The 27,942-nt window shown below is 42.6% G+C and overlaps 1 protein-coding gene and 1 non-coding gene across 2 annotated transcripts in view; one reads left to right on the forward strand and one right to left on the reverse strand.

Annotated features, from left to right (window-relative positions):
- The first annotated feature begins 2 nt into the window (after nt 1-2).
- The window catches only part of APMAP (adipocyte plasma membrane associated protein), a 35,040-nt gene continuing 7,100 nt past the window's right edge, over nt 3-27,942 (forward strand). Inside the window, exons 1-8 of the mRNA XM_077866047.1 lie at nt 3-173; nt 10,278-10,394; nt 15,139-15,254; nt 23,110-23,202; nt 24,730-24,846; nt 26,318-26,492; nt 27,094-27,228; nt 27,680-27,872. Coding sequence (XP_077722173.1) covers nt 82-173; nt 10,278-10,394; nt 15,139-15,254; nt 23,110-23,202; nt 24,730-24,846; nt 26,318-26,492; nt 27,094-27,228; nt 27,680-27,872 — 1,038 coding nt within the window. The 5' untranslated portion in view covers nt 3-81. The remainder of the gene's footprint in view (nt 174-10,277; nt 10,395-15,138; nt 15,255-23,109; nt 23,203-24,729; nt 24,847-26,317; nt 26,493-27,093; nt 27,229-27,679; nt 27,873-27,942) is intronic.
- Nucleotides 22,578-22,680, reverse strand: LOC144294452 (U6 spliceosomal RNA). Its single transcript, XR_013361830.1, has one exon. It is a non-coding gene; the product is annotated as a U6 spliceosomal RNA (small nuclear RNA).

Below are 27,942 nucleotides of genomic sequence, written 5' to 3' on the forward strand. Positions count from 1 at the left end.
GGGCGGCGATCCGGCTGGGCCCGCGCGGCTCTCGCTCTGCTGCCCCGGGTCGGCCGTGGGGTCGGCGCTGTTCCTCAGGCCATGAGCGAGGCGGACGGGCTGCGGCAGCGCCGGCCGCTGCGGCCGCAGATCGTCACCGACGACGGCCAGGCCCCCGCGGCCAAGGACGGCAGGTAGGCCGGGGCGGTGAGGCGGGCGGCGGGCGGCGGGCGGCGGGCCCCACTCCGGCCACGAGGACGCGGTGTCGGCCGTGGGCGCGCTGCAGCCGCCGCCCCCGCGGCCCCCGGCAGAACTCACCCAGGGAGCGGGAGACGGGCTCAGAGCCGCCCTGCGCCCCTGCGCCCCTGCGCCCCGTCCTCGCTCGTTCTCGCTCCCGGGTTCAGAGTCCGTCTCCTCCGCCCCTGCTCCTCCCAGTGTGCGGAGCGGCTGCTCCTTCGCCTGCCCCTAGCTCCTCGCCCCTTCTGTCCCGACCTTCCTGCTGGGTTCCCGGACCCCGGGGTCCGCCGCCTGCCGGGGTCCTAGGGCTTCCCGGCCCCGCGCTCGCGGCCTCCTGCGGAAGCGCCTGGTGCTCCGGGCAGCGCCGGCCTCCGCACCTGCCCACCGCTCGCGGCCGCAGTCCGCAGTGGTTTTCGGGAAAAAGTGAAGAGCGAAAGTGCGCTCGTTAAGCAACTTTTGTGGGAATTCAGGCTTGCAGATTTTTCCTGATAGGGACGAAGAAGCGCAGGAAAGTAGTTGATAAAGAAATCTCAGATTTTTGGCCTTCGCTTCTCCCAACCTTCCAGAATTTAAATACACCATGTTTTGTTAGCTAAAAACCGAAGCAGGATCCTTTTTTTTTTAATAAATTAATTTTTTATTGGAGTTCAATTTGCCAACATACAGAATAACACCCGGTGCTCATCCCCTCAAGTGCCCCCCTCAGTGCCCGTCACCCAGTCACCCCCGCCCCCCGCCCTCCTCCCCCTCCATCACCCCTAGTTCATTTCCCAGAGTTAGGAGTCTTCATGTTCTGTCTCCCTTTCTGATATTTCCTACCCATTTCTTCCCCCTTCCCTTATATTCCCTTTCACTATTATTTATATTCCCCAAATGAATGAGAACATATAATGTTTGTCCTTCTTGGATTGACTTACTTCACTCAGCATAATACCCTCCAGTTCCATCCACGTCGAAGCAAATGGTGGGTATTCATCGTTTCTATATGGCTGAGGAATATTCCATTGTATACATAGACCACATCTTCTTGATCCATTCATCTTTCGATGGACACCGAGGCTCCTTCCACATTGGACATTGCTGCTAGAAACATCGGGGTGCAGGTGTCCCGGCGTTTCATTGCATCTGTATCTTTAGGGTAAATCCCCAACAGTCCAAAGCAGGATCCTTAAACATACATTTAAAAAATATACTTATGTACTTAAGTTTCTCTCTTGAATTTTGTCTCCTGAGAATTTTTAGGGAGGACCAAGAGGCCCCATGTAGACCAGCCTCAAAGTTATGGAACTGATTGACTACAGTCAATCAACAATCAACTGATTGATTACAAGTTGATAGAAATATTGGAAATATTTATTGGTGTGCCTAGGGGTGTGGTACATAATAAGGGCTAGTTTTTGTAGGAACAGACTGAATATTCACTAATGATAATGAGGACCACATTTGAAGGAAGGCTATCGCAAAGAGGAGCGCTTTGACTTCAGAAAGGCAATTTGCAGAGAAGAGATTTTGGTAATATTTGACCCCTTGGGCCGTGGAAAGGTAAGGAATATACTGAATAAACTCAGAGGTTTCCAGGGACGGAGGACTTTCAGTGCTCACCCTGGGCAAACCAGGACAAGTTGGTCACTTTACTGGTTGTGGATACTATGAAGACATGGTCTGCTGATGACTGAGGAATCTTTTAGAATGAATATGTAAGGACTGGCAGTTCTTTACCACAGAAACCATGAAAACAAGGCTTTCTCCTACACTTCTACTGAGAAATGAAAGAGCAACTGGTTGTGAGTTCACCTTGAGGTGCAGGGTGTTGAAAATCAGGGCATACAGCACCTGAGGGCACTTGGGTGGGCCCAACTCCTGGCTGCAGGGCACAGGGGCAGACTTAAGTACATTATTTTTTCAGTTCCTCTGTGGGATTTCTGACTTAATGGCAGGACTAATTGGATGTTTCAGAATCATCATCTGCTGCTGATCTTTTCCACTTTGCCTTTTATAAAACTGTGTTTATATAAGACATTTTCTTGACTTCCCTGTCGATGAACATTGTTCTTATTTTCCTGTGTTAACTAAACTCTTTCTTTTCTTATGTATTTGATCCCGTTTCTATATATCTGTTAATGGTCTCTTTTTTCAAAGTGAGTTCTCACCTTTTCTACTTTTATTATTGTGACACTGTAGTTGTTTTTCTTTTTTCTGATGTAATTCTTTTCTATTTTTCATTTCTCTTGTGATCATTTATTACCTCATTGTCTTCTAGATTTACCTTAAAAGTTGAGGGTTCACCTTAAGCCAGGAAAGCATTGTGTATAGTGAGTGAAGTAAAGCAATCTGAACTATAGAATAAACTTTAGATGAGCTAAGCAGGAAAAAACCCCCATGAACTTGGATGATAAGTTATTCAATCAAGAGAACAGAAGTAGGTCAGTAGATTTTAGTGGAAGAGACACCTAGTGATACTTTAGGTTGTCTCCTGACTCTTGCCATGAAATGTGATGTTAGCTCTGCTTGGCTGCGGAAGTCACTGAGGTCTATGTGAGTGAAGTGGTTTATATAAAGTTAGAGTAATGGAGTCAAAAGAGAAGCAGAAAGGAATGAATAAGGATAGCATTGGCAGCTGGGCAATGACTGAGAAGCATATTCTTAAAATTATGCTTTGGAAACAAGTTTTTATGGCAAAGCTCTTGAATTTTTGTGTTTAAGCTATAATGGGGAATGTGGTCATTAAATCCCTTTATTCAGTGTGGAATATAGATGAGCTAAGCACTTTAACATACTAGTGCAAGCTTATTATTTGGCATCAGTTTCTCCAAATGCTTTATAAACTCTATCAGCATGATTATAATAACACTGATACTCCTTCTCTTTTGGAACATAGTTCAGTCTAGGAAGAGAGAATAGCTGTTTAATGTCTCTATATAAAAGTTAAGGATTGAAGAGTGAATACATTGAAAATTAGAAGCTACTTTTTCAATAAACTTCTGAAGGATTTTAAGCTAATTAAAAGTCTGTACTACGTTCATTTTCCTTTTCACTTTTTAAGACCGAAAAGTAAGGAAGGCAGGATGGAGAGACAGATGGGACCATCATAAAGTTGTGGTAATGAGGAGTCAGGAATCAATGTTTTCTTCTCAGCCCTCCCCCAAGGTGTGTGTTTCAAATGGCTCTTTTAACTTGTTTCTAACTTGTTTTCATTGCTAAAATGAAGACATCTACAGTCAGGGAGCCCCAGTTTAAAGGAATGTGAGAAACCAACAAATTCAAGGTGCAATCAGTTGAAAGACTGGGGTTGGTGCTGTTTGACCTCCTTAGGTTCCAAGGGTCACCTTGATACCTGGGGCTCTGGTCCATAGGTTTTCCCACAAAATCACAGATTGTTTTTGATCTCATAGAGCCTTCAGTCTACAACTCAAGACCCTGATGTCCTGTGTGCAGAAGGGGATGGAGAACACCTTTTAGGTTTGCCTGGTGAAGTTACAGAGGATTTTGCAAAACATGGCTGAGCCAATAGTAGTTGCCAAATCCTGTTGAGTCACCATGATTGCTCTCTTGCTCTTAGAAATGTAGGAAATTTCAGGGTGCAGATGTCCTCAAGGAGGGCATTGCTTAGGGCACTTCCAAGAGATTGGAGCAAACAACTTGATTTGCCAAACTGCATTTGGAAGGGAAGTTGCCAACCTTCCTGGATGTGTCAGCACAGATTGGAAAGAGACTATGACGAGAATGTGCAGCACTTTGTGAAAATAGATAGGGATACATGGAGTGTCCTTTATTTAAGATAATGTAAGGCAGGTGTGCAGAGGCTGGGGACAAACAGGCAGGAAAAGCAGAATTATAAGTGACTGTGAGTCTGCAGGAATGAACCTTGAGCTAAAATAAATTTGCCCAGAGCTTGGGTACAGAGTCCCATTGCCAGGCAGTCACAGATTCAGATGCCTCCCAGGAGAGCAGCATTCCTGCTACTTATTGTTTATGGAGCACTTTTGATGTTCTAGGCCCTGGTCTTAGCATTGCACGTACATTGGTCACTTTGTTTAGTTCTTATAAAATCTTGCTGTGGTAAGGCCTATAGCAGGTGTGGGGCTGGGAAAAGAGGACCTGTGTATCTGTCTGAAGAGTAGAAAGCCATGAACATCTGCCCCTGCAGCCTTAGGTTTTATGGATATCTGCTTTTTCAAGAGAAGCTGGATACCCAGGTTTTTATGTGAAAACTCCGTATTTTTCAGTTATGATAATTAAAGCCATTTTGTGGAGTGACAGTTATGGTTTAGACTAGAGCTTTGCTTTGAGTTTTGGGCACCACATTTTATGGGAAATTTTGACAAACTGAAACAACCAGGAAAGTTCTGCAAGCCCCACCACCATCTGAGGGACACCTGTAGGACTGGAGATTCTTTGACCTAGAAGGGTGGTTGATTGCATGTGTCACTTTCTGGTATCTGCTTATTTACTAGAATATACAGAAGGCAGGAAACCTTTTTTTATTGCTATCCTCCTAAGGCCTTGGATAGTACCTGGCACATGTATATACTTGACTACTAAATGCTGTGTGCGAAGGACTATTAAATGAACTGAAGCTGTGTTGTCTGATGTAGCTACTTGCCGTATGTAGCTATTTAAATTAACTGGACTAATATTAAAAATTCAGTTTCCCATTTGTACTATGTAGGGGGTTTGAGGGATTTGGGGGCAGATCAAGGAAAAAGATGACTGTGAGATGGCAGTGGCACGCACGAGCTTTATTGGGCAACACTTGGACAGGTTTGCATGTGGGAACAGTCTCTCGTGGCAGGAGAGGGGGCCACAGCCCAGGAGGGGAGGGGAGGGGCGGGGGAAGGAGAAGAGCCTCTATCCAGGTGAACCTCTGGGGCAGCAGCAGCAATAGCTCAAGGCCTTGAAACTCTTACCAATGGGTAACTATTGTTGCTGAGGTTTACAGAATATGCAAAGCAGACAGTTCATCTAAATGGCTGAAATGTGCCTATTTGACTATTTTTTAAATAACCAGGTATGTGAAAGTTTGAGTTTGGTGCTGGTGGGCCTTTGGAGGTAATGGGTTTCAGCCTGCAGGGAAGAGACAATATAGGGCCAATACATGGAGGCCATCTTTGACTCATTTATGTAACATGCTAGTCCTGTCCCAAAGTGCTCAGCTACCACACAGAGTTAGTGGCTACTGCATTGCTAGCATTGCTGAGAGTTCTGTTGGACAGCACTGCTCAAGGAGTTTAAAGTGGTTGTTTATAAAACCTGACCACAGAGCTTTCCAGTAGAGGCTGTGTCTCATGATCAGCTGGGGCGGGGTGGTGGTGGGGGTTTGTTGATGGACATCCATCACTGGGCAGGGAGTTGGATAGAGTTGGTGTTATCCAGCTGCACATCAGGGACAGCTGGGGAGCACTAGAGAAGATAAAGTGTCCTCAGGTCCACACTGGCCTGCCCAGTCAGAATTTCTGGGCCTTGTTTGAAGTTGCCCCATTCATCTGGTATAGGTGGTCCAGGGACTGGCCACCTTTGGGAGCCCTGGACTGGTTGACCTCTGAATTTTTCTTCAGCTTTTTAGACTGATTGCAAGAGGGTATTCATTGGAACCCTGGCAGGGATGGGCTCCCAATTTCTGGCTGCCTTTCTAGCCAGAAGCACCCGCTTTCAGTTCTGGCTGGGCTACTTCCTTTGGGGACCAGTGAGCCTTTACTCTTGTGGGGAAGGGGCAGCCAGGTATTCAAGTGGGGTGTCACCATCTGTGAGTTGGATGACTAAATTGAGATTTAAAAAACATATGCAACAGTGTGTGGTATAGGAGAGTTTACAGTTGACAAATGAGAAGGCTGTGTTTATGTAGAATCATGTTAGGTAAGGAAAAGGTAAGGTAGCACAGTGGCCAGAGTGTCACCACTTGTATTGAGGACAGCTCTGTGGTGAAAGATTTTACAGTATGGTTTCCCTTAAGGGACTGCTTCTCTACTGGAGGAGATGGGAGAGGAGTGATTACATCAGCCTCCTTTTAAGGACAGGGACTTCCTTGTTGGACCTTACCCAAATGATTTGTGCAGTCCAGCCACATATTTTCACCATCCGCCTTTGCATTTGTCTCTCTTTGGAATTTTGCTTTTAAAAAAACCACACAATTAGTCATTTCTGTCATTTACACTTGTAAACAGCCTTGCTTTACCATATAGATACTTTGTTATTTCTATTGTATTGGGATTTCAGGACACTTAAAAGAATCACTTGAGTAACTGAGTCCTAGCCTCAGTGGCAGTTTGCATAGTTGAGTCATTGACTTTTTTTTTGAACAAGATAAAATTCACACACCACAAAATTCACCCATTTTAAAATGTTAAATTCAGTGGTTTTTAGTATATTCAGAGTTTTGCAACAATCACCACAATCTAAGTTTAGAACACTTTCATCACTGTTAATATTCTTTAAAATTGAGGTGAAATTCACATAATATAAAGTTAACTGCTTTAGAGTATATACAGTTTAGTGACCTATAGTGTTGGGCAGCACTTTCTAGTTTCAAAACTTTTTCATCACTCCATAAGAACATCTTGTACCTATTAAGTTGTCACTCCTTATTTCTCTCTTTCACCCAAATGTCCATCAGTGGATTAGTGGATAAACAAATTGTGATATAGGCATATATCTGAGAAATTGTGTGTTCAGCTCCAGACTACTTTTATCTCAATAAAGTGCATCAGATGAAGTTTTTGGTTTCCCAGTGTATAGAAAAATTATGTTTATACTATATTCTATTAACTGTGCAATGGTTTTCTATGTCTAGAAAAACAATGTACATATACCATTAAGTTAAAAAAATAATTTATTGCCTAAAAATACTAACCATTATCTGAGCTCTTAGCAAGACTTAATCTTTCTACTGGTCTTGCCTTGATGGTGGTGGCTGCTGACTGATCAGGGTGGTGGTTGCTGAAGGCTGGGGTGCCTGTGGCAATTTCTTAAAATAAGTCAAATTTGACACACCAATTGGCTCTTCCTCTCACAATGATTTCTGTTTGATAGCACTTTACGCACAGAACTTCTTTCAGAATTGGAATCAATCCCCTCAAAACCTGCTACTGCTTTATCAACTAGGTTTATGTACTATTTGAAATTCTCTGTTGTCATTCCAATAGTCTTCACAGCTTCTTCACCAGGAGTAGATCCCATCTCAAGAAATCATTTTCTTGGCTCATCTATAAGAAGCAACTCTTTATCTGTGAAAGTTCTATCCTGAGATTGCGACATTTCAGCCCCATCTCCAGGTCCCACTTCTGATTCTAATTTCCACATCAGCAGTGACCTCCTCCACTGAAGTATTGAACCATTAGCTTATTAAAAAAAAAAAAAAAAGCCACATGTGTGAAACATAGTAAAATGAAGTAAGCTTATGTATATAAATAAATATATATATTGTAAATACATACATATATATATATATATATATATATATATATATATATATATTTATAGTGGAATATTGAGCCATGGAAAGGAACAAAGTACTGATATGTACTGCAGCCTGGATGAACTTCAAAACATATGCTGAGTGCAAGGAGCCATTCATGAAAAGTCACTTATTATATGATCCCATATATGTGAAATGTCCAAAATAATGTCACGATTAAGTTGGGCCGTGTTTTTCAAACCCTAGCTCTAGGGGCTTTAGGTCTGGACTTCTCTCCCCTTCTGCTTGTTCTTGGCAGGTTGTATTGTTAATGAATGGTGACTGCAGCCGTAGAATCAGACCTGGCCCTCTGTTCTGCTCTTCCACTTCTGGCAGTGGGTTGTGGGCCCACTTGTCTTTCTCTGACCACTTTCCCTTTGGAAAGTAGAGAGATACATAGTTCTACCTAGCTACCCATGTATAAAGCATATTTCATGGCATGTTCGTATTGTCACTGTTTTTATCATTCTTGTTCTCATGGCCCTTACTCCTTCCCCTGCTTCAGACCTATCAGCAGGTTGCATTGGCCTGTTGTCATGTCAGGTTCATAGCTGATCTGTGTCGCACCTGCATTTTCATGTACTGTGCTCTTGCACCCTTGACTGGCATCAGTCAGCTGCATTAGAAGACTGTGTGGCCCTGGGGTTTGGAGACAGGGCTGGGAGGTAGAGGTTTTCAATCTGCTTGGAAAGGGATTAGCTCAGTGTCCTGGCTCATTTACAAGCTCTGCTTTCTACACTGCTACAGGACACAGTATGATAAGGATCTGCTCTCCTTCAGTTTCCAGTAACTTGTTCTGGACATCCTTCTGAGCCCTTACCAGCAGCAACCTCATTGTCCATCTGTTCCCAACAATTTAGGCATTCTCTACCATGCTCCTTTCTGAGCCCTTGCTAGCAGAGTCTTTAACATCTGGTTTTCTACTAAGACTGTTTAAGGAAATCTGGACAAAATTTTCTATCCTCCTTCTCAATATTTTTCCTTCCTCTACCTGCTGCCCAATTCCAAAGCTACTTCTACATGTTTAGGTATTTGTTACAGCAATACCCTACTTCCAGGCAACAAAAATAGTTTAATTAGAAAACTGGATTAGTTTTCCATGGTTGCCATGACAAATGACCATGCACTTTGTGGCTTAAATAACACAATTGGATTAACTTGCAGTATTGGATGTCCGTAGTCCCAGACAGGTCTCACTGTGCTGAAATCAAGTTGACCAAGTTCCTTTCTGGAGACACTAGGGGAGAATCTATTTCCTTCCATTCACATTGCTGGCAGAAGTCAAACACTCTTCAGTTGTGTTGTCCCGATGTCTGCAAGGTGTCTGCAAGATGTCCAGATGTCTGCAATGAAAGCTCGCTTGCTCTCTCTCTCCCTCCCTTTCCTCTTTTTCTTTCCCTTTGCCTTTTATTTCCACCCAGTAGAAACAGGCATTTTCTGCTATATTGATTTATTGAAGTCATGTATATTCAGATTGGGTAGGATTTTGAGGTTATTCTACCGCAAACACCATTTCATAGTGGGGAACCCAGGCGTGTGAAGAAACCTGGCTGAAGTGGCATAGCTGACTTGGGAAAGTTAAGACTGGCCCTTAGTCCCCCACATTTCTGTACTATACCTGGAATCAGGTTTATACCGCAGAAGACTAGCCTGTCCAAAGTCAAACAAAACACTGCCCTTCAATGAAGTGTTTGTTAAGTATGAGTCTTGATTTTTTTTTTTTCTTTAAGTCAGCTTTTTTTGGATAGAAAAGGATTCTCTACATTAGGAGCTCATGATTTTATTTTCTTTAAGTTAATCTTGATGTATTTAGTAAATTTGAATGCACTTAAAGCAAATAATGATCCTATGATGTAACAAGAGGCTAAATATGCTCATTTATTTATCAGATAAGTAATGTATGTGAGGATCATTTGAGCGATATTTTAGTTACCGTTGGTCATTTGTCCAAAAATGTTATACAAGATTCCCAAGACAGTTTTTAGATCTTCCCAAGGCTTTAGTAGTGATAACTTGGAATTATGATTGTATAGATTCTTTGTAAGTAACTGTCAGTGTCTGTCAGACTTCTACCAGGTAGAAAGCTGGGATTTGCTTTTGAGTTCTTGAAGGTGTGGTGCTATTGGCAAAATGATTGGAGAATTGGACACTCAGCAAGTTGTTCTGTGTTCCCTTTACTTCATGAACTTATCTCTGTCTTTTATCCACCAAAGCTGGGAATCCTAGGGACTGAGTGGTGCTGCTTTGAATCCATGTACCGGGAAATAGTGGCTTTTGGGAAACACATCATCTCTGTAGATGAGTATGTCTCCATTACCTCATTGCACCTCTTTTCTTCCATTTTTGTGTTTATTAATTCTTTGATTTGCCCTTTTTGAGACTCCGCTAGATGATTGAAGGTACAGCTTATAATACAATCTGGCAAATAACTGATAAGCATTTCCCCTACAGCTGGAAGATTAAAAAGAACAAAGCATGTTTGCTAGGATTCCTGAAGTTTCATCACAAGCCACAGAGGTCAGCAGTCTCATGGTGAGACCATTCTGAGACCAGCTGAGCTTGTCCTGGCTGAGCCTCTGCTGATCGCCTTTGTATATTCCATCTCTGGCAGCTCCTTTAGTGGCCGTGTGTTCCTAGTGACCTTCTTGATGCTGGCTGTCTCTCTCACGGTTCCCCTGCTCGGAGCCATGCTGCTGCTGGATTCTCCCATAGACCCACAGCCTCTCAGGTGAGCTATCCTGGCCATTCTTGGGAGGGCTTGCTTGGCAAATAGGGTAGGTGGGATGGTGTCTAGGGTAACAAACTAATTTTTCTGAAAGGTAAGTTACTAGGAGAGAGAGAGATTTGTGGTTTCTTTAGTGCTTCAGCTTTGTGTGGAATCAGATGTTGACACAATATGTGAATGATATTGTTCATGATACGGTTTCAAAAACAAAACTGTACAGATCATATATAAAAACCAGAAAATCACAAATAAGAGAAGCTTATGTGTTAATTAGCATGAATTCATTTGAAGTGACAAAAGGTTAACAAAGGTTAAATTACCTTGTTTAAATTTTATAAGTACAGATTTTTCAGAAGCCTTGTAAAGAGGATTCTATTTTTCCTAAGTTACCTTTCATCAGCGGGCATCTATAGTAATGCATACCTAGGGACCCCATGAAATGTATTCACATTTATAATTATAGTAATGCAGAGCCAGGCTCTTACTGGTGTGATGATCTATGACACTGATGTTGAGTTTATGCTGAAAGGGTTGTACAGTCTGATTCAATAAGTAGATTCCCCTTTCCTCTTGAAACTTTCCAGAGAGGTGAAGCTTTTGGAAGTTTATTTTAAGTGATTTTAAAAACTTCAAACAAAACTATGTCCCATTATAAATGAATATAACATTGAATAATGTGTTGGTGTTTTATAAATGAAAATTAGGGCTTTATATTGGACTCAATTCACTGAGAATGTGTTCAGCATCTAGAATGCTTGAGGTAGGTACCCAGCTGGTTACAAAGATACAAAGAGGACATAGTTCTTACTTTAGATTGACATTTATATATAAGAGTCAACCTTTTGTTTTTGGATTTAGAATTAGTAAAGATACAAGGTGCTGTTAAAAATAATTAGCTTGCATAAGATTGAGATTGGGTGAAGGCCTTGGCATTCTGGGCTCATACGAGTGTTGGCTTCTTATTCCTGGTGTGTCAGTGGACCCTTGCATGTCTTTCTGGCTGAGCTGGGCCCAAGAGCATACTGGGTGTCCTGTTGGGGGTGGTGGGGCCCCCAGGACACAGTTGGGGGGTAAAGTGGTTCTCTCTTGCCAACCCCTGCCAACATGCAGAAGGATGTGGCTCAGCCCACCCCACATAGAAACTGACCTTGGACTTTCTGGATAATCTAGGTGGCTAAGGTGGGAGTGTGAACTGTGTCCACAGCTGGGGATCAAAACCTGGGCTGGGGAGTTTAGCCTTGGCAAAGAGCAGGAAAGTGGAAAGAGCAGAGGTACATGGAGCTTCAGTGACTGGAGACCTTTGATCTCAGTAAAAGTGAATTTATGTGCAGAAAGCTTGAAGTAATTCAAAGGAAAAATAAGTGTGTGCTCCTAACCAGAAACTGAAAGGGAACGTGACCCACTAAGTATCTGAAGTTATACAAAGTGTGTTCTGTCTACAGAGTAAATGAGCCTCATGAGGAGAAGCCCAGTGAAATCAGGGTGGCTGACAGAGATCTCTGCCATGCTCAGACTTAGGAAATGACTTGCTTGAGAATTGGAAGGGGCAACCCCAAAATGCAGAACAAGAGCAGAAGACTGGCAGAGGTATAAGAACAGAAATGACCTGAGGTTTGGAGGAAAATGCTAGGGACAACAGCAAAAAGGGCTTCTTTCAAACTGTTCAGAGCAAAAAGCGCAAGGAAGGAGGAAATGTGCTGTCTGGAGTTAAGTAAGTGGTTGTAGTGTTGACTATGATAGGAAAGCAGAGCTACTAGCTTTGGCTGCACCTCTCTTTTCTCCGCCAGCAGGTGCGGTGCAGAACAGGAAGGCCAACTGGCTCGGTGGGAGGACCACTGATGGAAGTGCCTCAGAGAGTCTCCCTCTGGTGTACTTGATCTCCTGTGAGAGCTCAGACCACACTTAGAAATCACCAGGAAATCACAAAGAAAGATAAAGACAGGAGCAGACCCTTCCAGAATGGAGTATTACGCAGTTGCTTTCAGTTCTAGGGAGCGGTTACCAGGAAGGTCATAGGGCTTTGTCAAAAACCTGCCATACAATGCAACCTCTTCTTCCTTATTTGGAAATTGGGATGATAGTGGTAGATATGACATACATGACATTCTGATTTCTGGAGAATGTTGGTTAGTTCTTTCAGGATACATTTGACACATAGAGTTAATGGGACTTAATATGAGGTAGCAGGACTTAGGAGTTAACAGGGAGTTAATAAGAGTTTACAAGTTCACAGGCTTTTGCAAGGGTCCATGTGGCCTGGCTTGACTTCCTGAGTCCATTCTTCCTTGATGCTTCTGCTGCCTAGGCTTCAGGAATGTGGTCCCTTTCTTGCATTTTCTCATATGGGTTTTCTTCTTGGCTCCCTATTGGGATCATACTCAGGCTTCTTGTTGGCAGGGACAGTGCATGATGTACTGATTAGGTTGATGCTACAAATATTTCTTGAGGACTTCCTTTGTGTAGGGAATTAGACAAGGTTTAAGGACTGGGCAGGAGGGGCAGAAGGTGTGCTGTCCTCTATCCCTGGGCTGCACATGCTTGTCTGTCATTCGGTTTTCACATGCACGTTGGGAGGGCTGACCTTCCCGAGGTCAGAGTTCCAACCCAGCTGTGTCGTCCATCTCCATATCCCAGGCTTTTCTCACCGAAGTATGCAGGTTTGCAGTCCTGCTCTGTTCCATTGGAAATAAAACTCTTAAATCAATAATATATTTTTAAAGCAGGCAGAAGGCCATAACTGGGAGGCAGGGCAGAGTGAAGCAGTGAAGAGGTGGGTGGGGGCAGTGTTTAATTCAGAGGAAATTGTGCTATGTCCTAAGTATATGCCTGACTCAGAGGAGGCAATAGGAAGTGAAGTGCTCTGCTGGGCAAGGTAGCGAAGATTCATCATCATTTCATAGTCTCAGCCATCCCTTCCCTCTTGGCTCTCCTACTCTGGTAGGCTGGCTAGGAAACTGCCCTGCTTGAGGGCAAGGTAGGGAGGGAATTGGGAAATATTTTCCCTCTCTCCTCCCCCTTCCTTTCCTCCCTCCCACAGTGTTTGCTGACAGCTTCCTGCATGTCAGGTGCTTGAGATACAACATTGAAAAACACAAACAAATTCCTGATCCCATGGGCCATGTGTTCTAGTGGGGATGGACAGACAATATAGGTAATAGAGAAATGAGAAACTGGCAAGTGCTACAGAAAAAACAGAGTAGGGTAGCGAGTTGGGCTTTTGGGGGATGTCTGGAGTATTACATTGTGTGGTCAGAGGAGGCCTCCCTGAGAAGGTGAAGGCAGAGCACAGAGGAGCTGGTGCCAAGGATTTAAGGTGAGAGGTGCCTCTTAGGTCAGGAACCAACAGGGAGGGGCCTGTGAAGGGCAGAGTGAACAGGGGGAGAGGAGCAGAGAGAGGTGACTGGCCAGACTGCAGGGGAAGGGGCATCCCTGCAAGGTCATAGGCTCTGGCGGAGATGGGGCCATTGCAGGGCTGTGAGAGGCAAATGCTGTGATCTGATTGTATTTCGCAAGGTGCATGGTGCTGAGTTGAGGATACACTGTAGAAAACAAGGGAGGGAGTGGGTGTGGGAAGATGGTGGCCTGGACCAGCAGAGGACATGGGGAGAAGGGTTTTAACCATGTCTGTCTTCTGAAGGTGTGACCAGGAGGATTTGATGGGTTGGGAGAAGCAGGTGTAGATGGGAAGGACCAGCAGAGAAGGATGATCTCTGAGCTGAGTCTGTTGTCAGGACAAGGGTCCAGGGCCCAGTGGAAGCTGGCCTCAGAGAGAAGTCAGGCTGGGCCCTAAGAGAGACAGGGTGGGAGGCAGAGCCACACCTGTACTGGATGATGGGCTGGTGGTGCCAGCCCCAGGATGGACTCCTTCATTTCTCCTGTCTTCTCTGTGAAGCAGGAAGCAAGGCTGTCAGCTATGAAATATCAACACCACTCTCCTTTGTCTCAGTTAGATTTTAGTGACTGGACAGACACTGGGACAATAAATGCCAGGGCATGTGAATCAGAGAGTGAGAGGAGGTTTAACCTGTCTTGGAGGGATCCCTGGGTGGCGCAGCGGTTTGGCGCCTGCCTTTGACCCAGGGCGCGATCCTGGAGACCCGGGATCGAATCCCACGTCGGGCTCCCGGTGCATGGAGCCTGCTTCTCCCTCTGCCTGTGTCTCTGCCTCTCTCTCTCTCTCTCTCTCTGTGTGACTATCATAAATAAATAAAAATTAAAAAAAAAAAAAAAAAAAAACACCTGTCTTGGAGCATTGGGCTGTGACTGGAGCATGGTAAGTGGAGGCCCCACATGCTCTTAGGTGATTACCAAAGTTTTTGTCTTAGTCTTAATCATATTTTGATTGTTTTTATACTATGACCTTTTCTGATATCCTAGAATGGTTTTTTTTCTTTAACCTTCATGTTTCTGGCAACTGAAGATGTTATTGCAACATGCCCTCTTTGTCAAAGAATGGGGAGTTATGCATGAAGGTCCTCAGTAAACACTTTCTTCGTGTATTTCTTTTTTTTTTTAATATTTTATTTATTTATTCATGAAAGACAGAGAGAGAGAGAGAGAGAGAGAGGCAGAGACACAGGCAGAGGGAGAAGCAGGCTCCACGCAGGGAGCCCGATGTGGGACTCGATCCTGGGTCTCCAGGATCATGCCCTGGGCCCAAGGTGGGCGCTAAACCACTGAGCCACCCAGGGATTCCCTCTTTATGTATTTCTTATAGACAAATCCCTATAATTGCATTATTTTACAGCTTCAAAGAACCCCCTCTCTTGCTTGGTGTTCTCCAACCAAATACGAAGTTACAACAGGCGGAAAGGCTATTTGAAAATCAACTTATTGGACCAGAGTCCATAGCAAATATTGGGGGTAAGTAAACCCTTGGAACTTCAAGGCTCCCTGAGGGGGAACTCCGCTGGAGCAGCCGTGATGTACCCTGCTCTTGGGTGGGGGGCCCTGGATGTCCTCAGCTGCAGATGCGCCGTGCTTATCGAGCAGACAACCCTCAGCTTTCTGAGTTATAGGTTATTTCAGTACTGGGTGGTTTTGAGTTCTTGTCTGTGAAGCACTTGATTCTGCTCAAAGTGTTGGACCCATTAAATTGAAAGGAAAAAGGAAAAACATGTTGTTTAGATCATTTATGAAAGGCAGGTATTACTTGATAAGATATTGTCTTTCAGTTTGTCTTTGTGTAGCTTCCATTTTTGAAAAGAATACAAATGATTCTCAGTATTTCCACTGTCGTTTTGTTTGAAGCTGACTTTGTTGGATAAGTTTAAGGGTAACTTAACTGTCTGCTTCAGACTTGCCCAAATCTGAGAATTAGACATGGGTCTGATTCTAATTCTTAAGTCTCTAGCCAATAGGCATTTTCTGCCTATTAGAATGAAGATGAACCTCAGGGATCAAAAGACATAGTTAATGAGAAGTTGCAGGACTGAAAATGGTGTGAGGATTTCTGAGCAGCTTACTGTGGCAGGCCACCCTCATCCTGGAGTATGGTGTGCTTCTGTGAAGTGGTGGTGGACTTTGTGTCCAGTGTGCTCTTTCACTTTGGGCAGGGCAGGTGGTCCCCCAGTGGCACAGACCACTTCTCTTTCCCCTCCTGTTGGATATGGAACCAAATCTGGTGCATTCTTTGGCAGTTGGTTTGTTGGGCTGGCAGAGTCAAATTACTGTAAGAGGGATAGGCACTTCATGATAGAACTTCAAGTTTCACTTCAAAAGACATTGATGTTTATTTTATTATTTTATTTTATTTTATTTTATTTTATTATTTTATTTTATTATTTTATTTTATTTTATTTTACTTTATTTTATTTATTTTATTTTTTTAAGACTTGTTTATTTATTTGAGAGAGGGCAGGAGAGAGAGCAAAAGAGCATAAGCAAGGTGAGTGGCAGAGGGAGAGGAGGAGCAGGATCCCGCTGTGCAGGGAGCCTGACATGGGGCTCAGTCCCAGGACCCTGGGATCTTGACCTGAGCTGAAGACAGACGCTTAACCGCCTGAGCCACAGGTGCCCTGACTTTGACATTTATTAATAAATTTTGCAAATTTTGTTCTTTTGGTAAAGAACAAATACTGGTATTTAAAATTAGAACTTCAAGGAGTTACAGTAATATTTTTTGTTATCTATCAAAGAGAATGTTTTCCTTGTCCTTTCCCTTTCCCCTTGGGCTGACACCTCATTGCTCCATGGCGTCACGGCTTGCCTTTTTTCCCTTAAAGGAACTGGTTATTTCTCTCTGTGACATTTCTGATTAGGCACAGTGGGGGCCTCTTATGCCCCCCTGCATAGAACCATAGGGAAGCCCCAGGGGGCTGCTGCTTTCAACTTCACTTGGAAGTTGTCCTGGAGGATGGCTGGCATGTTGCTGACATTGGAGCCTCAGGAGGGTATGAGGAGAAAGTAATCACCAATTAACATGCTTTAATTTCTTTAACAATTTTTTTTTAAAGATTTTATTTATTTATTGAGAGAGAGAGAGAAAGAGCACAAGCAGGGAGAGAAGCACAGGGGAAGGAAGAAGTAGGCTCCCCTCCCAACTGAGCAGGGAGCCCAACTTGGGGCTTGATCCTAGGACCCTGAGATCATGACCTGAGCTGAAGGCAGACGCTTAACTAACGGAGCCACCTAGGTACGCCATAAATTTTATTTCTTAGAGTATTGTAGATTCATAGCAAAATTGAGGGAAAGGTACAGAGATTTATCATTTATTCTCTCAAGACTTCCTCTGAGTACTATATACAGCCTCTTCCATTATCAACACCCTGCACCAGAGTGGAACATGTGTTATAATTGATGAACCTACAGTGACATGTTGTTATGATCTGGAGTCCATAGGTTACCTTAGGGTTCACTTTTGGTGTTGTATATTCTATAGGTTTGGACAAACGTACAAATGATACGTATCCGCTGTTATAATATCATATAGAGTAGTTTCACTGCCCTAAAAATCCTAAAACATCCTGTGTGCTCCACATGTTTAACCTTATCCATCCTGCAACCTCTGCAACTACTGATCTTGTTATTGTCTCCATAGTTTTGCCTTTTCCAGAATGTCATATAATTGGAATCATGTAGCATGTAGGAAGCCTTTTCAGATTGGCTTCCTTCACTTAGTAATATGAATTTAAGGTTCCTCCATGTCTTTTTCTGGCTTTCATAGCTCATTCCTTTTTTATTGCTGAGTAATACTCCATGTGTGGATGTACCAATTTATCCATTCTCCTACTGAAGGACATCTTGGTTTACTTCCAAATTGTGGCAATTATGGGTAAGGCTGCTATAAACATCCACATGCAGGTTTCTCTGTGGATTTATGTTTTCACCTCATTTGGGTAGATACCAAGGAACACAATTGCTGGATTGTAAAACTATGTTTAGTTTTGTAAGAAACTGTCTAACTGTCTTCCAAAATGTCTGCACCATTTTATATTCTGACCAGCAGTGAATCAGAGTTCCTGTTGCTCTACATCTTCATCAGCATTTGGTATTGTCTGTGTTTTAGATTTTTTTGGCCATTCTAATAGGTGTATAGTGATATTTCATTGTTTCAGTTTGCAGTTCCCTAATGGACATGGGATGTTGAGCATCTTTTTCTTTTCTTTTCTTTTCTTTTCTTTTCTTTTCTTTTCTTTTCTTTTCTTTTCTTTTCTTTTCTTTTCTTCTTTTCTTTTCTTTTCTTTTCTTTTTTCTTTTCTTTTCTTTCTTTTCTTTTCTTTTCCTTTTCTTTTCTTTTCTCTTCTTTTTTTTTTTAAGATTTATTTATTTATTCATTCAGAGAGAGCGAAGAGAGAAGCAGAGACACAGGCAGAGGAAGAAGCAGGCTCCGTGCAGGAAGCCCAACGTGGGACTCGATCCTGGGTCTCCAGGATCACACCCCAGGCTGCAGGCGGCGCTAAACCGCTGTGCCACCGGGGCTGCCCCTGAGCATCTTTTTCATATGCTTAATTTCCGTTTGCATATCTTTTGTGGTGAGGTATCTAAGGCTTTTGACCATTTTAAAAATTGGTTTCCTTTTCTTATTGTTTATTTTAAGAGTTCTTTGTATTATTTTGTTTATATATTTTGCAAATATTTTCTTCCAGTCTGTGGCTTGTTTTCTAATTCTCTTGAGAGTGTCTTTCACAGAGCAGTTTTTTTTTTTTGTTTGTTTTAATGAAATTAACAATTACTTCTTCATCAATTATACCTTTACTGTTGTATCTAAAAAGTCATCACCATACCCAAAGTCACCTAAATTTTCTCCTATGTTATCCTTTAGGAGTTTTATACTTTCATGTTTTACATTCAGGTCTCTGATCTATTTTGAGTTAACTGTTGTGAAGGGTGTAATGTCTGTGTCCAGATTCATCTTTTTGCATGTGATGTTCAGTTGTTTCAACACTATTTGTGGAAAATGGCTCCATTGTATTGCAATATATTGTGTAAGATTGTATTCTGAGAGATCAGCTGACTATATTTATGTAGGTCTATTTCTGGACTCTATTTTGTTACATTGAACTATTCTAATTCTTTTGCCATTACCACAATGTCTTGGTTACTGTAGCATAATATTAAGTCCAGAGGTCAGGTACTGTCAGTCCTCTGACTTTGTTCTTCTTTAGTATTGTGTTGGCCATTCTGGATCTTTTGCTTCTCCATATAAACACATTAGAATCCGTTTTAGGATGTATACAAAATAATTTACTGGACCTTGATTGGGATTGATTTGAATCTATAAATCAAGTTGGGAAGAACTAACCTTTTCATAATATTAAATCATCCTATCCGTGAAATGGAATATCTTTCCATTTTAGTTTTTTGATTTCTTTCATCAGAGTTTTATAGTTTTCCTCATACAGATCTTATACATATTTTGCTGTATTTAGACCTAAATATTTTATTCTTTTGGGTGCTGATGTAAATGCTATTCTGTTTTTATTTTTTATTTTATTTTATTTTTTAAAAATATTTTATTTATTCATGAGAGACACAGAGAGAAAGAGAGGCAGAGACACAGGCAGAGGGAGAAGCAGGCTCCTCGCAGGGAGCCTGATGTGGGACTTGATCCCAGGTCTCCAGGGTCACACCCTGGGCTGAAGGTGGTGCTAAACTGCTGAGCCCCCCAAGCTGCCCTATTCTGTTTTTAATTTTAAATTCTACTTGTTTGTTGCTGGTATATAGGAAAAAATTGACTTTTGCATATTATCCTTGTGTCCTGAAACTTTGCTATAATAATCACTTATTAGTTCTAGTTTTGTTGTTGTTTGTTGTAGACTTTTTGTGATTTTCTACATAAACAGTCATTATCTGTGAACAAAGACAGATTTATTTCTTCCTTCTCTTATTGCATTAGCCAGGACTTCTAGCGTAATATTATAAAGGAGTGGTGAGGAAGGACATCCTTGCTTTTGCTCCTCATCTTAGTGGGAAAGCTTCCAAGTTTGTCAACAATAATTATGATGTTAGCTGTAGGTATTTTGTAGATGTTCTTTGTCAAGTTGAGGAAGTGCCCTTCTATTTCTAATTTGCTGAAAAACTACAGACCAAGATATCTCATAAACGCAAATGCAAAAATCTGGGACACCTGGATGGCTCAGTTTGTTCAGTGTCTGCCTTGGCTCAGGTCATGATCCCAGGTCTGGAATTGAGCCCCACATTCGGCTCCCTGCTCAGCAGGGAGTTTGCCTCTCCCTCTCCCTCTGCCCCTCCTTGCTGCTCATGCTCATGTTCTCTCTCAAATAAATAAATAAAATCTTAATAAAAAATGTAAAATCCTCACCAAAATATTAGCAAATCAAATCTAACAATATATGAAAAGAATCGTATACCTCAGTCAAGTGGGATTTATCCCAGACATGCAAGGCTAGTTCAGCATTTGAAAATCACTTAAAATCCATAATATCAACAGGTTAAAGAAAAGTCACATGATCATATCTACAGCTGCAGAAAATCATTTGACAAAATTCAACACCCATTTATGGTCTGTAGTGTTTTGTAATGACTGTCTGGTTTTGGCATGAGGATAATGTTGGTTTCATAGAATGAGTTAGGAAGTATTCCCATTTATTTTCTGGAAGAGATTGTAGAGAATTGGTGTCATTTTTTCCTTAATTGTTTGGTAGAATTCATTGGTGAAAGCCTTGTGCTTTCTCTTTTGGAAGGTTATTAGTTACTGACTCATTTCTTCAATAGATACAGGCCTGGTCAAATAGTCTGTTTCTTCCTGTTTGAGTTTTGGTTGATTGTGTTTTTCAAAATACTGGTTTATTTCATCTAGGTTACCAAATTTGTGAGCATAGAACTATTTATGATATTCCTTTATTATACTTTTATGTCCACAGGGTCTGTAAGTATGTTCCCTTTTTCATTTCTGTTGTCAGTAATTTGTATCTTTTCTCCTTTTAACTTAGCCTAGCAAAAAGATGATCATTTATTGATTTTTTTCAAAGAACCACCTTTTGGTTTTGTTGATTTTTCTCTTTTAATTTCCTGTTTTCAATTTCATTGATATCTGCTCTAGTTTTTATTTATTATTTCTTTCTTCTGCTTATCTTGGGTTTATTTTTCTTTTCCTGGTTTCCTAAGATGGATACTTAGGTGATCGATTTTAGGTCTTACTTATTTCCTAATATATGCATTCAATGCTGCATAAATTTCTCCCTAAGCACTGCTTTCACTGCATCCTATAGGTTTGGCTAAGTTGTATTTTTATTTTCATTTAGTTCAAAATGTTCTGCAATGTATCTTGAGATTTCTTCTTTGAACTGTGAATTATTTAGAAGTGTGTTGTTTAATCTTCAAGTATTTTAGCTTCCAGCCATCTTTCTGTATTAATTTGTATTTTAATTCTGTTATATTCTGAGAGCAATGTATGATATCTATTCTATTAAATTTGTTAAGGTTGTGTTTTATGGCTCAGATTGTGGTCTGTCTTGCTGAATGTTGCATGTGAGCTTAAGAAAAATGTGTATTCTGCTGTATTTGGATGAGTAGGAGATAGAGGTCAATTGTATCTAGTTCAATGATGCTGTTGCGTTCAACTACGTACATACTGATTTTATGTCTATAGAACTTGTCCATTTCTGATTGAGAGATGCTGAAATCTTCAACTCTCATAGTGTATTTATCTGTTGCTTCTTGCATTTCTATCAACGTTGCTTCATGGATTTTGATGATTGGTTATCAGGCACATACATGTTAAAGCTTATTATATCTTTTAGGAAGATTGACCCTTTATTGTGTGTCATGTTCTTCTTTATCTCTGATAATGTTCTTTTCTCTGAAGTTGGATCTGTCTAAGATTAATACAGCTACTCCCTTTCCTTTGATTAGTATTGGCATGGCATATTTTACTCTATCTTTATTTTTAATCTAAGTGTGTCCTTATATTTAAAGTGGGTTTCCTCTGTATGATATTAATTGGATCTTGTTTTTTGATTTACTCTGAGGGTCTCTATTTTTTAATTGGTTATTGATGTTTATAGATTTTTTTTAAAAAAATCTTTTATTTTTTATTCATGGGAGAGACAGAGAGAGAGAGAGGCAGAGACATAGGCAGAGAGAGAAGCAGGCTCCATGCAGGGAGCCTGATCCTGGGACTCCAGGATCATGCCCCGGGCCAAAGGCAGACGCTCAACTGCTGAGCCACCCAGGTGTCCCTAGACCACTGATGTTTAAAGTGATAATTGATACAGTTGGATTAACATTTACCATAATTATTACCATTTTCTATTCCTTTGTTTTTTGTTCCTACTTTTGTCTTCACATTCTGCCTTTTATAGTTGTTTAGTATAGTTGACACAGAGTGTTACATTGTGTCAGGTGTACAACTTAGTGACTTGACAAGTTTAGACATGATGCTGTATTCACAAGTATAGCTAACTTTTATAGTTTTTTTTTAAAGGTTTTATTTATTTATTCATGAGAGACACAGAGAGAGAGAAAGAGAGGCAGAGACACAGGCAGAGGGAGAAGCAGGCTCCATGCAGGGAGCCCAACATGGGACTCGATCCCGGGTCTCCAGGATCACGCCCTGGGCTGAAGGCGGCGCTAAACCACTGAACCACTCAGGCTGCCCTAACTTTTATAGTGTTAATTGACCATTTTATGATCCCATTTTGCCTTCTTGCTTAGCATATCAATTATACTTTTTTCTAAAAAATTGTTTTACTAGTTGCCATAGAATTTGCCCATATACATTCAAAAACAATGGACTGTTCCATGAATTTGCATGTCATCTTTATGCAGGGACATGCTAATATCTATATTGTTCCAGTTCTAGTATATGTATTGATAAACTGAGCACTTACTGTGCTTTAGTTTTATCCCAAGGGACTTCTTAGCAGTTCTTCCCCTTTAGTTGGATATAATCAGCATCAGCAGCAGACATCAGCCTGAGGCAGACATGAACACATTTCCCTGAGTGCTGAGTGTCAGCCTGAGAGTCCATGCTCTTTTGAGAGTGGAAAATCCTCACAGTTTTCTTCAGACTGGCATCTCTGTACCCTTGCTCGAGTGTCAGGTTCAAATCCACATGCCAGTGCCCCAGGCCCCCATGGCTTTATCACTGTGTGCTTTAAGGACTCAGGCATCACTTTTCCTTCATCTTCAGAGCTGCCGTTTTCTTTTAGAGACGAAAAATACAAACAAGCCACCTCTGCTATAGAAGGCAGTATGATCACAGTTCTTAGGCAAATCTAGTAACTCTCTCATTCCTTTTTATTTTTTAAAACAGATGTGATGTTTACTGGTACAGCAGATGGCCGGCTTGTAAAACTTGAAAATGGTGAAGTAGAGACCATCGCCCGGTTTGGTTCAGGCCCATGCAGTAAGTCAGTGACTGCCAACCCTCCCCCGTATGTCTGCCATCACTGAGAAAGGTGCTGAATGGCTGTGCGGAGCTAGAAGTCAGGTTCACCCTTGGAGAAATAGAGCTCCTGACCACCTAGCAGATAGAGTCTGACCTGGGCATTACCACCAGCTCTTCATTTGCCATGTGGTCCCTGGACCTCATGGTACCTGATTGTGACTGTGCAGGTGCAATTTGCCAGCCAGGCAGTGGCCCACACCTGCTGGTTACTTTATGGACCCCCTCCTCCCCTCCATTCCGTAGTGGCCTGTGTACACACTTGAGGTAACTTTGAAGATTAATAGCTATTGTGAGAGTGCTGCTATGGAAGAGTAGTTGGTTAGTTGGCTATGTTATTACTTGCATGCGGAAACATTGTTCCTGATGCATTTTCACTGTACAAAGAAGAAAGTTAAAAGTCACCTCAGAGTCTTCATTTTAGTGCATAGCTTTTCAGATCTCTTTTTGTTCATGAGTACTGTGGTTTTGTGGTGGAATCATACTCTATATTCGTTTTTTCAAGCTGCCTTTTCAACTCTATTTTGGGAGTTTACCGATACTGTAAATGTCCTGCAGTAAGGATTCCGTAGTAAGCACCTCTGCAGTAAGTGCCCCTGCAGAAAGCACCCTTCATTGAGCACTCTGCAGTCAGCACCTTGCAGAAAGCACCCTACACTAGAGCACTCTGTAGTAAGCACCCCATAGAAAGCACCTCTGTAGAAAGCACCCTGCAGTTAAGCATGCTACACTGAGCACCTCTGCAGTAAGCACCCTACACTAGAGCACTCTGCACTAGATCACTCTGCAGTGAACACCCCATAGAAAGCACTCTGCAGTAAGCACCTCTGTAGAAAGCACCCTGGACTGAACACCCTGCAGTAAGCAACCCTGCAGTAAGTGCCCCACAGAAAGTACCCTGCAGCTTACATAAGCACCCTTGCATATAGAGCCCTGCAGTAAACACACCTATAATAAATTTGTATTGCCACAGGTTTAAAAGGGTATAGATAGTAATTTGAGGAATAAAATAGTAGTTCTCCCTTGAAGCCAGGTGGAGGGAAAACTGCTAAGACCCTAAATGAGCACAGTGTTCAGATCAGACTATTGGGATTAAACTCACCATTTCTAAAACATAAAAATTAAAAAAAAATAATAAAATAAACTCACCATTTCTTGAGGCCCTGGGGGAATTCTATCTAGAGTTGGGCCCTGGCTCCTGATGAAGTCCCCGAGTTAACTGTTCAAGTCTTGGGAATGCGATTCTTGGGTACCAGCTGTCGTTCATATGTTCAGATCCATATTCTCAGGTGGTCCCTCTGGATCCATCAGGCAGTTGTCATGAGTTCTGAGGGGGCTGGAATACTAGGGGGTGGGTCTGTGTCTAATGCCATGGGCTTTTTTGTTTTGAATAGCACTATGTGTATTTGGGAAGGGATGGATGAAATACTTGGAGGCATAGGTAGAATCTGGGACCAGCCACTGATTCCTACCCATTTGTTTCCCTAGAAACCCGAGATGATGAGCCTGCTTGTGGGAGGCTCCTGGGTATCCGGGCGGGACCCAATGGAACCCTATTTGTGGCTGATGCATATAAGGGACTATTTGAAGTAAATCCTTGGAAACGTATGTAACAATGCCTTATTTTCTTCTGTGATGATTTCAGATGTTTTAAACGATAAGTGCATAAGTGGATCCAATGGAATTTGTTCAGACTACTGGAGACTCTCTAATATTTGTTAATCCATTGAATAGTACTGGAAGTGTTGTCTGCACATATCAGCGGCCATGGAATTCATGACTGCATTTGGTCAATATCCTAATTTCCTGTTTTTTTAGCCACAGGGTCTATTCCTCAAAATGTTTGGTTAGAACTCCTCTTCGTGTCTTTATTTTTCGGTGTCTCTCTCTGTCTTGTCTTCCTGTTTCTTTTCTTTTTTTTTTTTTTTTTTTTTAAATTTATTTATGATAGTCACAGAGAGAGAGGCAGAGACACAGGCAGAGGGAGAAGCAGGCTCCATGCACCGGGAGCCCGACGTGGGATTCGATCCCGGGTCTCCAGGATCGCGCCCAGGGCCAAAGGCAGGCGCCAAACCGCTGCGCCACCCAGGGATCCCTTCCTGTTTCTTTTCTGTGTCTGTCTTTTCCTTTGTTCTTTGTCCATGTCCTCCTAGTTTTCTCTCTGTACATGCTTCAGCAGGAGAACTTGTCATCTTGGGGGGTGCCTGGGGGCTCTGGGTGGCACCGCTCTGTCATTTGTTGGCTGTGTGACCCTGCAGGTGCTTTAACCTCTCTGTGCACAGGTTACTTATCCATGAAACAGGGCTAATGGTAGTGCCTGCCTTGTGGGATTATGTGAGGGTATAAATGAGATTGTATATAGAGATAGCGCAGCACTCCATACATGGTTATTCTCCTTTTTTAAAAAAATTTTTTATTTATTTATGATAGTCACACAGAGAGAGAGAGAGAGGCAGAGACACAGGCAGAGGGAGAAGCAGGCTCCATGCACCGGGAGCCCGACGTGGGATTCGATCCTGGGTCTCCAGGATCGTGCCCTGGGCCAAAGGCAGGCGCTAAACTGTTGTGCCACCCAGGGATCCCTTATTCTTCTATTTTTAAAAGCTGTCACTATTTCTGTATTTAAAACCAGGTAAATGGAACAATTTGTATTTCCCTCAAGCAAACCAAAAAATAGTTAGTTGCCTTTCACCTAAGAGTTTTAATAGATTTTTGAAAATCAGTTGGTCTCAATAAAAGAAAGAGGGCCTCATCTTTATAGGAAGGATTCTGCCCTTAATGAAGTCAATGTAAAAACATTCATCACTTAACAGCTGAAAGAAAGAAAGACACTTTGTTACTGGGAGAGGGAATAAATTTACTGGCATATGACATGGGGAAGAAGCTCATTTTAGTTTTTCCTTTTAAATCAGGTAGGCTGATTGAGACTTTAAAATTATTGACATATAGGTTCTTAGAATGAAAACGGGTCTTTTCCTCCCTCCTTTCCTTCTTTCTTCCATTATTTCATTCTTTCTTTTCTTCTTTGCTCCTCCCACACTCCCTGTCTCCTCCCTTTCCTTTTTTCCTACTTCAGGTGAAGTGAAACTGCTCGTCTCCTCTGAGATACCCATTGAGGGGAGGAAAATGTCCTTTGTGAATGATCTTACAATCACTCAGGATGGGAAGAAGATTTATTTTACGGATTCTAGCAGCAAATGGCAGAGACGAGATTATCTGCTTCTGGTTATGGAGGGAACGGATGATGGGCGGTGAGTGTTCATTTTAGATCTTCTACTCAGTGAGATCATCAGGCAGGGTGACTTCGGCACAGCTTATTTGTGGGAGTCATTGGAGTATTTCTGAGCATGATATTGCAGCTTTTGAGGTAGGACTTTCATGACTTCTGGAAAGAGGTGATGGATGCAACACAACAGAGCAAGATGCTCTCACTTTCTCTTTGAAAAAATGAAATTAAAACAGGCCAGTGCATCTGAGCATGTGGTCTAGGCACTCTGGGTGACACCTCCCAGGCTGGCCTCGGTTTCAGGGCATCTCTCCCAAGGGGGACATCTTTGAGGCTGGAGCCATGGGGGCCCTCCCTGGTGCTAAACCAGCTCCCATCTCAGCGAGGAAACGGACTGGGGCCGGGAGAAGTGGGGGGCAGATGCTTAAGGTCTGCTCTGCATGGGAGAGGCCTCCAGGGGGCAGCCTGGAGTCAGGTCTGGGCAGAGGACCACCAGAGGCCTTGTCACTGGGTTGTGAGGATCCCCTTCATAGGCACACTGCCTGTGGCTCAGAGGGGAGTGAGGCTCCAACTTGGCAGGGGTCCTGGACTCTCCCACCTGAGTGTTTGCTGTTGGCACCCCACAGTCTGCTAGAGTATGACATGGAGACCAAGGAAGTGAAGGTTTTACTGGACCAGTTGCGGTTCCCTAACGGAGTGCAGCTTTCTCCTGAGGAGGACTTTGTCCTGGTGGCTGAGACGACAATGGCGAGGATAAGAAGGTGCGTGCGGCAACCTGCCGAGCTGTTGGAGTGTGCCAGAGCTTGCTTGCCCTGGCCCGGCCAGGTTTGGGCTAGGAGATGTTGAGCTACTTGATTGGAAATGGGGCAGGGCACCTTCTTTGTGTGGTAATGGAGGCAGTAAAATTCAGGGATGGCTTTTCTTTCTCTCCCATCTCAGCCTGCTTGAAAGTTGTAGCCTGGGAGAGTCTTGATTTAATGCTGACCACACATCCTGGTCCCTTTCCCTATGGGGTGGACTGTCTCCCTGCTACTGCTTCTAGCTGTGCCCCAGGCTGGTGAGGGCCTCTTTCAGCATCCTGTGCCTTCCTTCAGGGTGGACACATTTACAGTTGTAAATCAATTGGAAACCAAGACCATTTTGATGCTTGACTAAAATTTTTCCTTAAGTTGGGGGGCCACTGCTCACCACTTGCTTGGGTGAATTTTTCAGATTCTACGTGTCAGGCCTGATGAAGGGAGGGGCTGATCTGTTCGTGGAGAACCTGCCTGGATTTCCAGACAACATCAGACCCAGCAGCTCTGGAGGGTACTGGGTCGGCATGGCAACCATTCGCTCCAACCCTGGGTTTTCTATGTTGGATTTCTTATCTGAGAGACCCTATATTAAAAGAATGATTTTTAAGGTAACTATGAAAACTATAATTCTAAAAAACAAAATGAAAATGCATCTGATTACATCTTTTTTGAACTTTG

This window comes from Canis aureus, chromosome 22, assembly GCF_053574225.1.
Source record: "Canis aureus isolate CA01 chromosome 22, VMU_Caureus_v.1.0, whole genome shotgun sequence".
Taxonomy (NCBI): domain Eukaryota; kingdom Metazoa; phylum Chordata; class Mammalia; order Carnivora; family Canidae; genus Canis; species Canis aureus.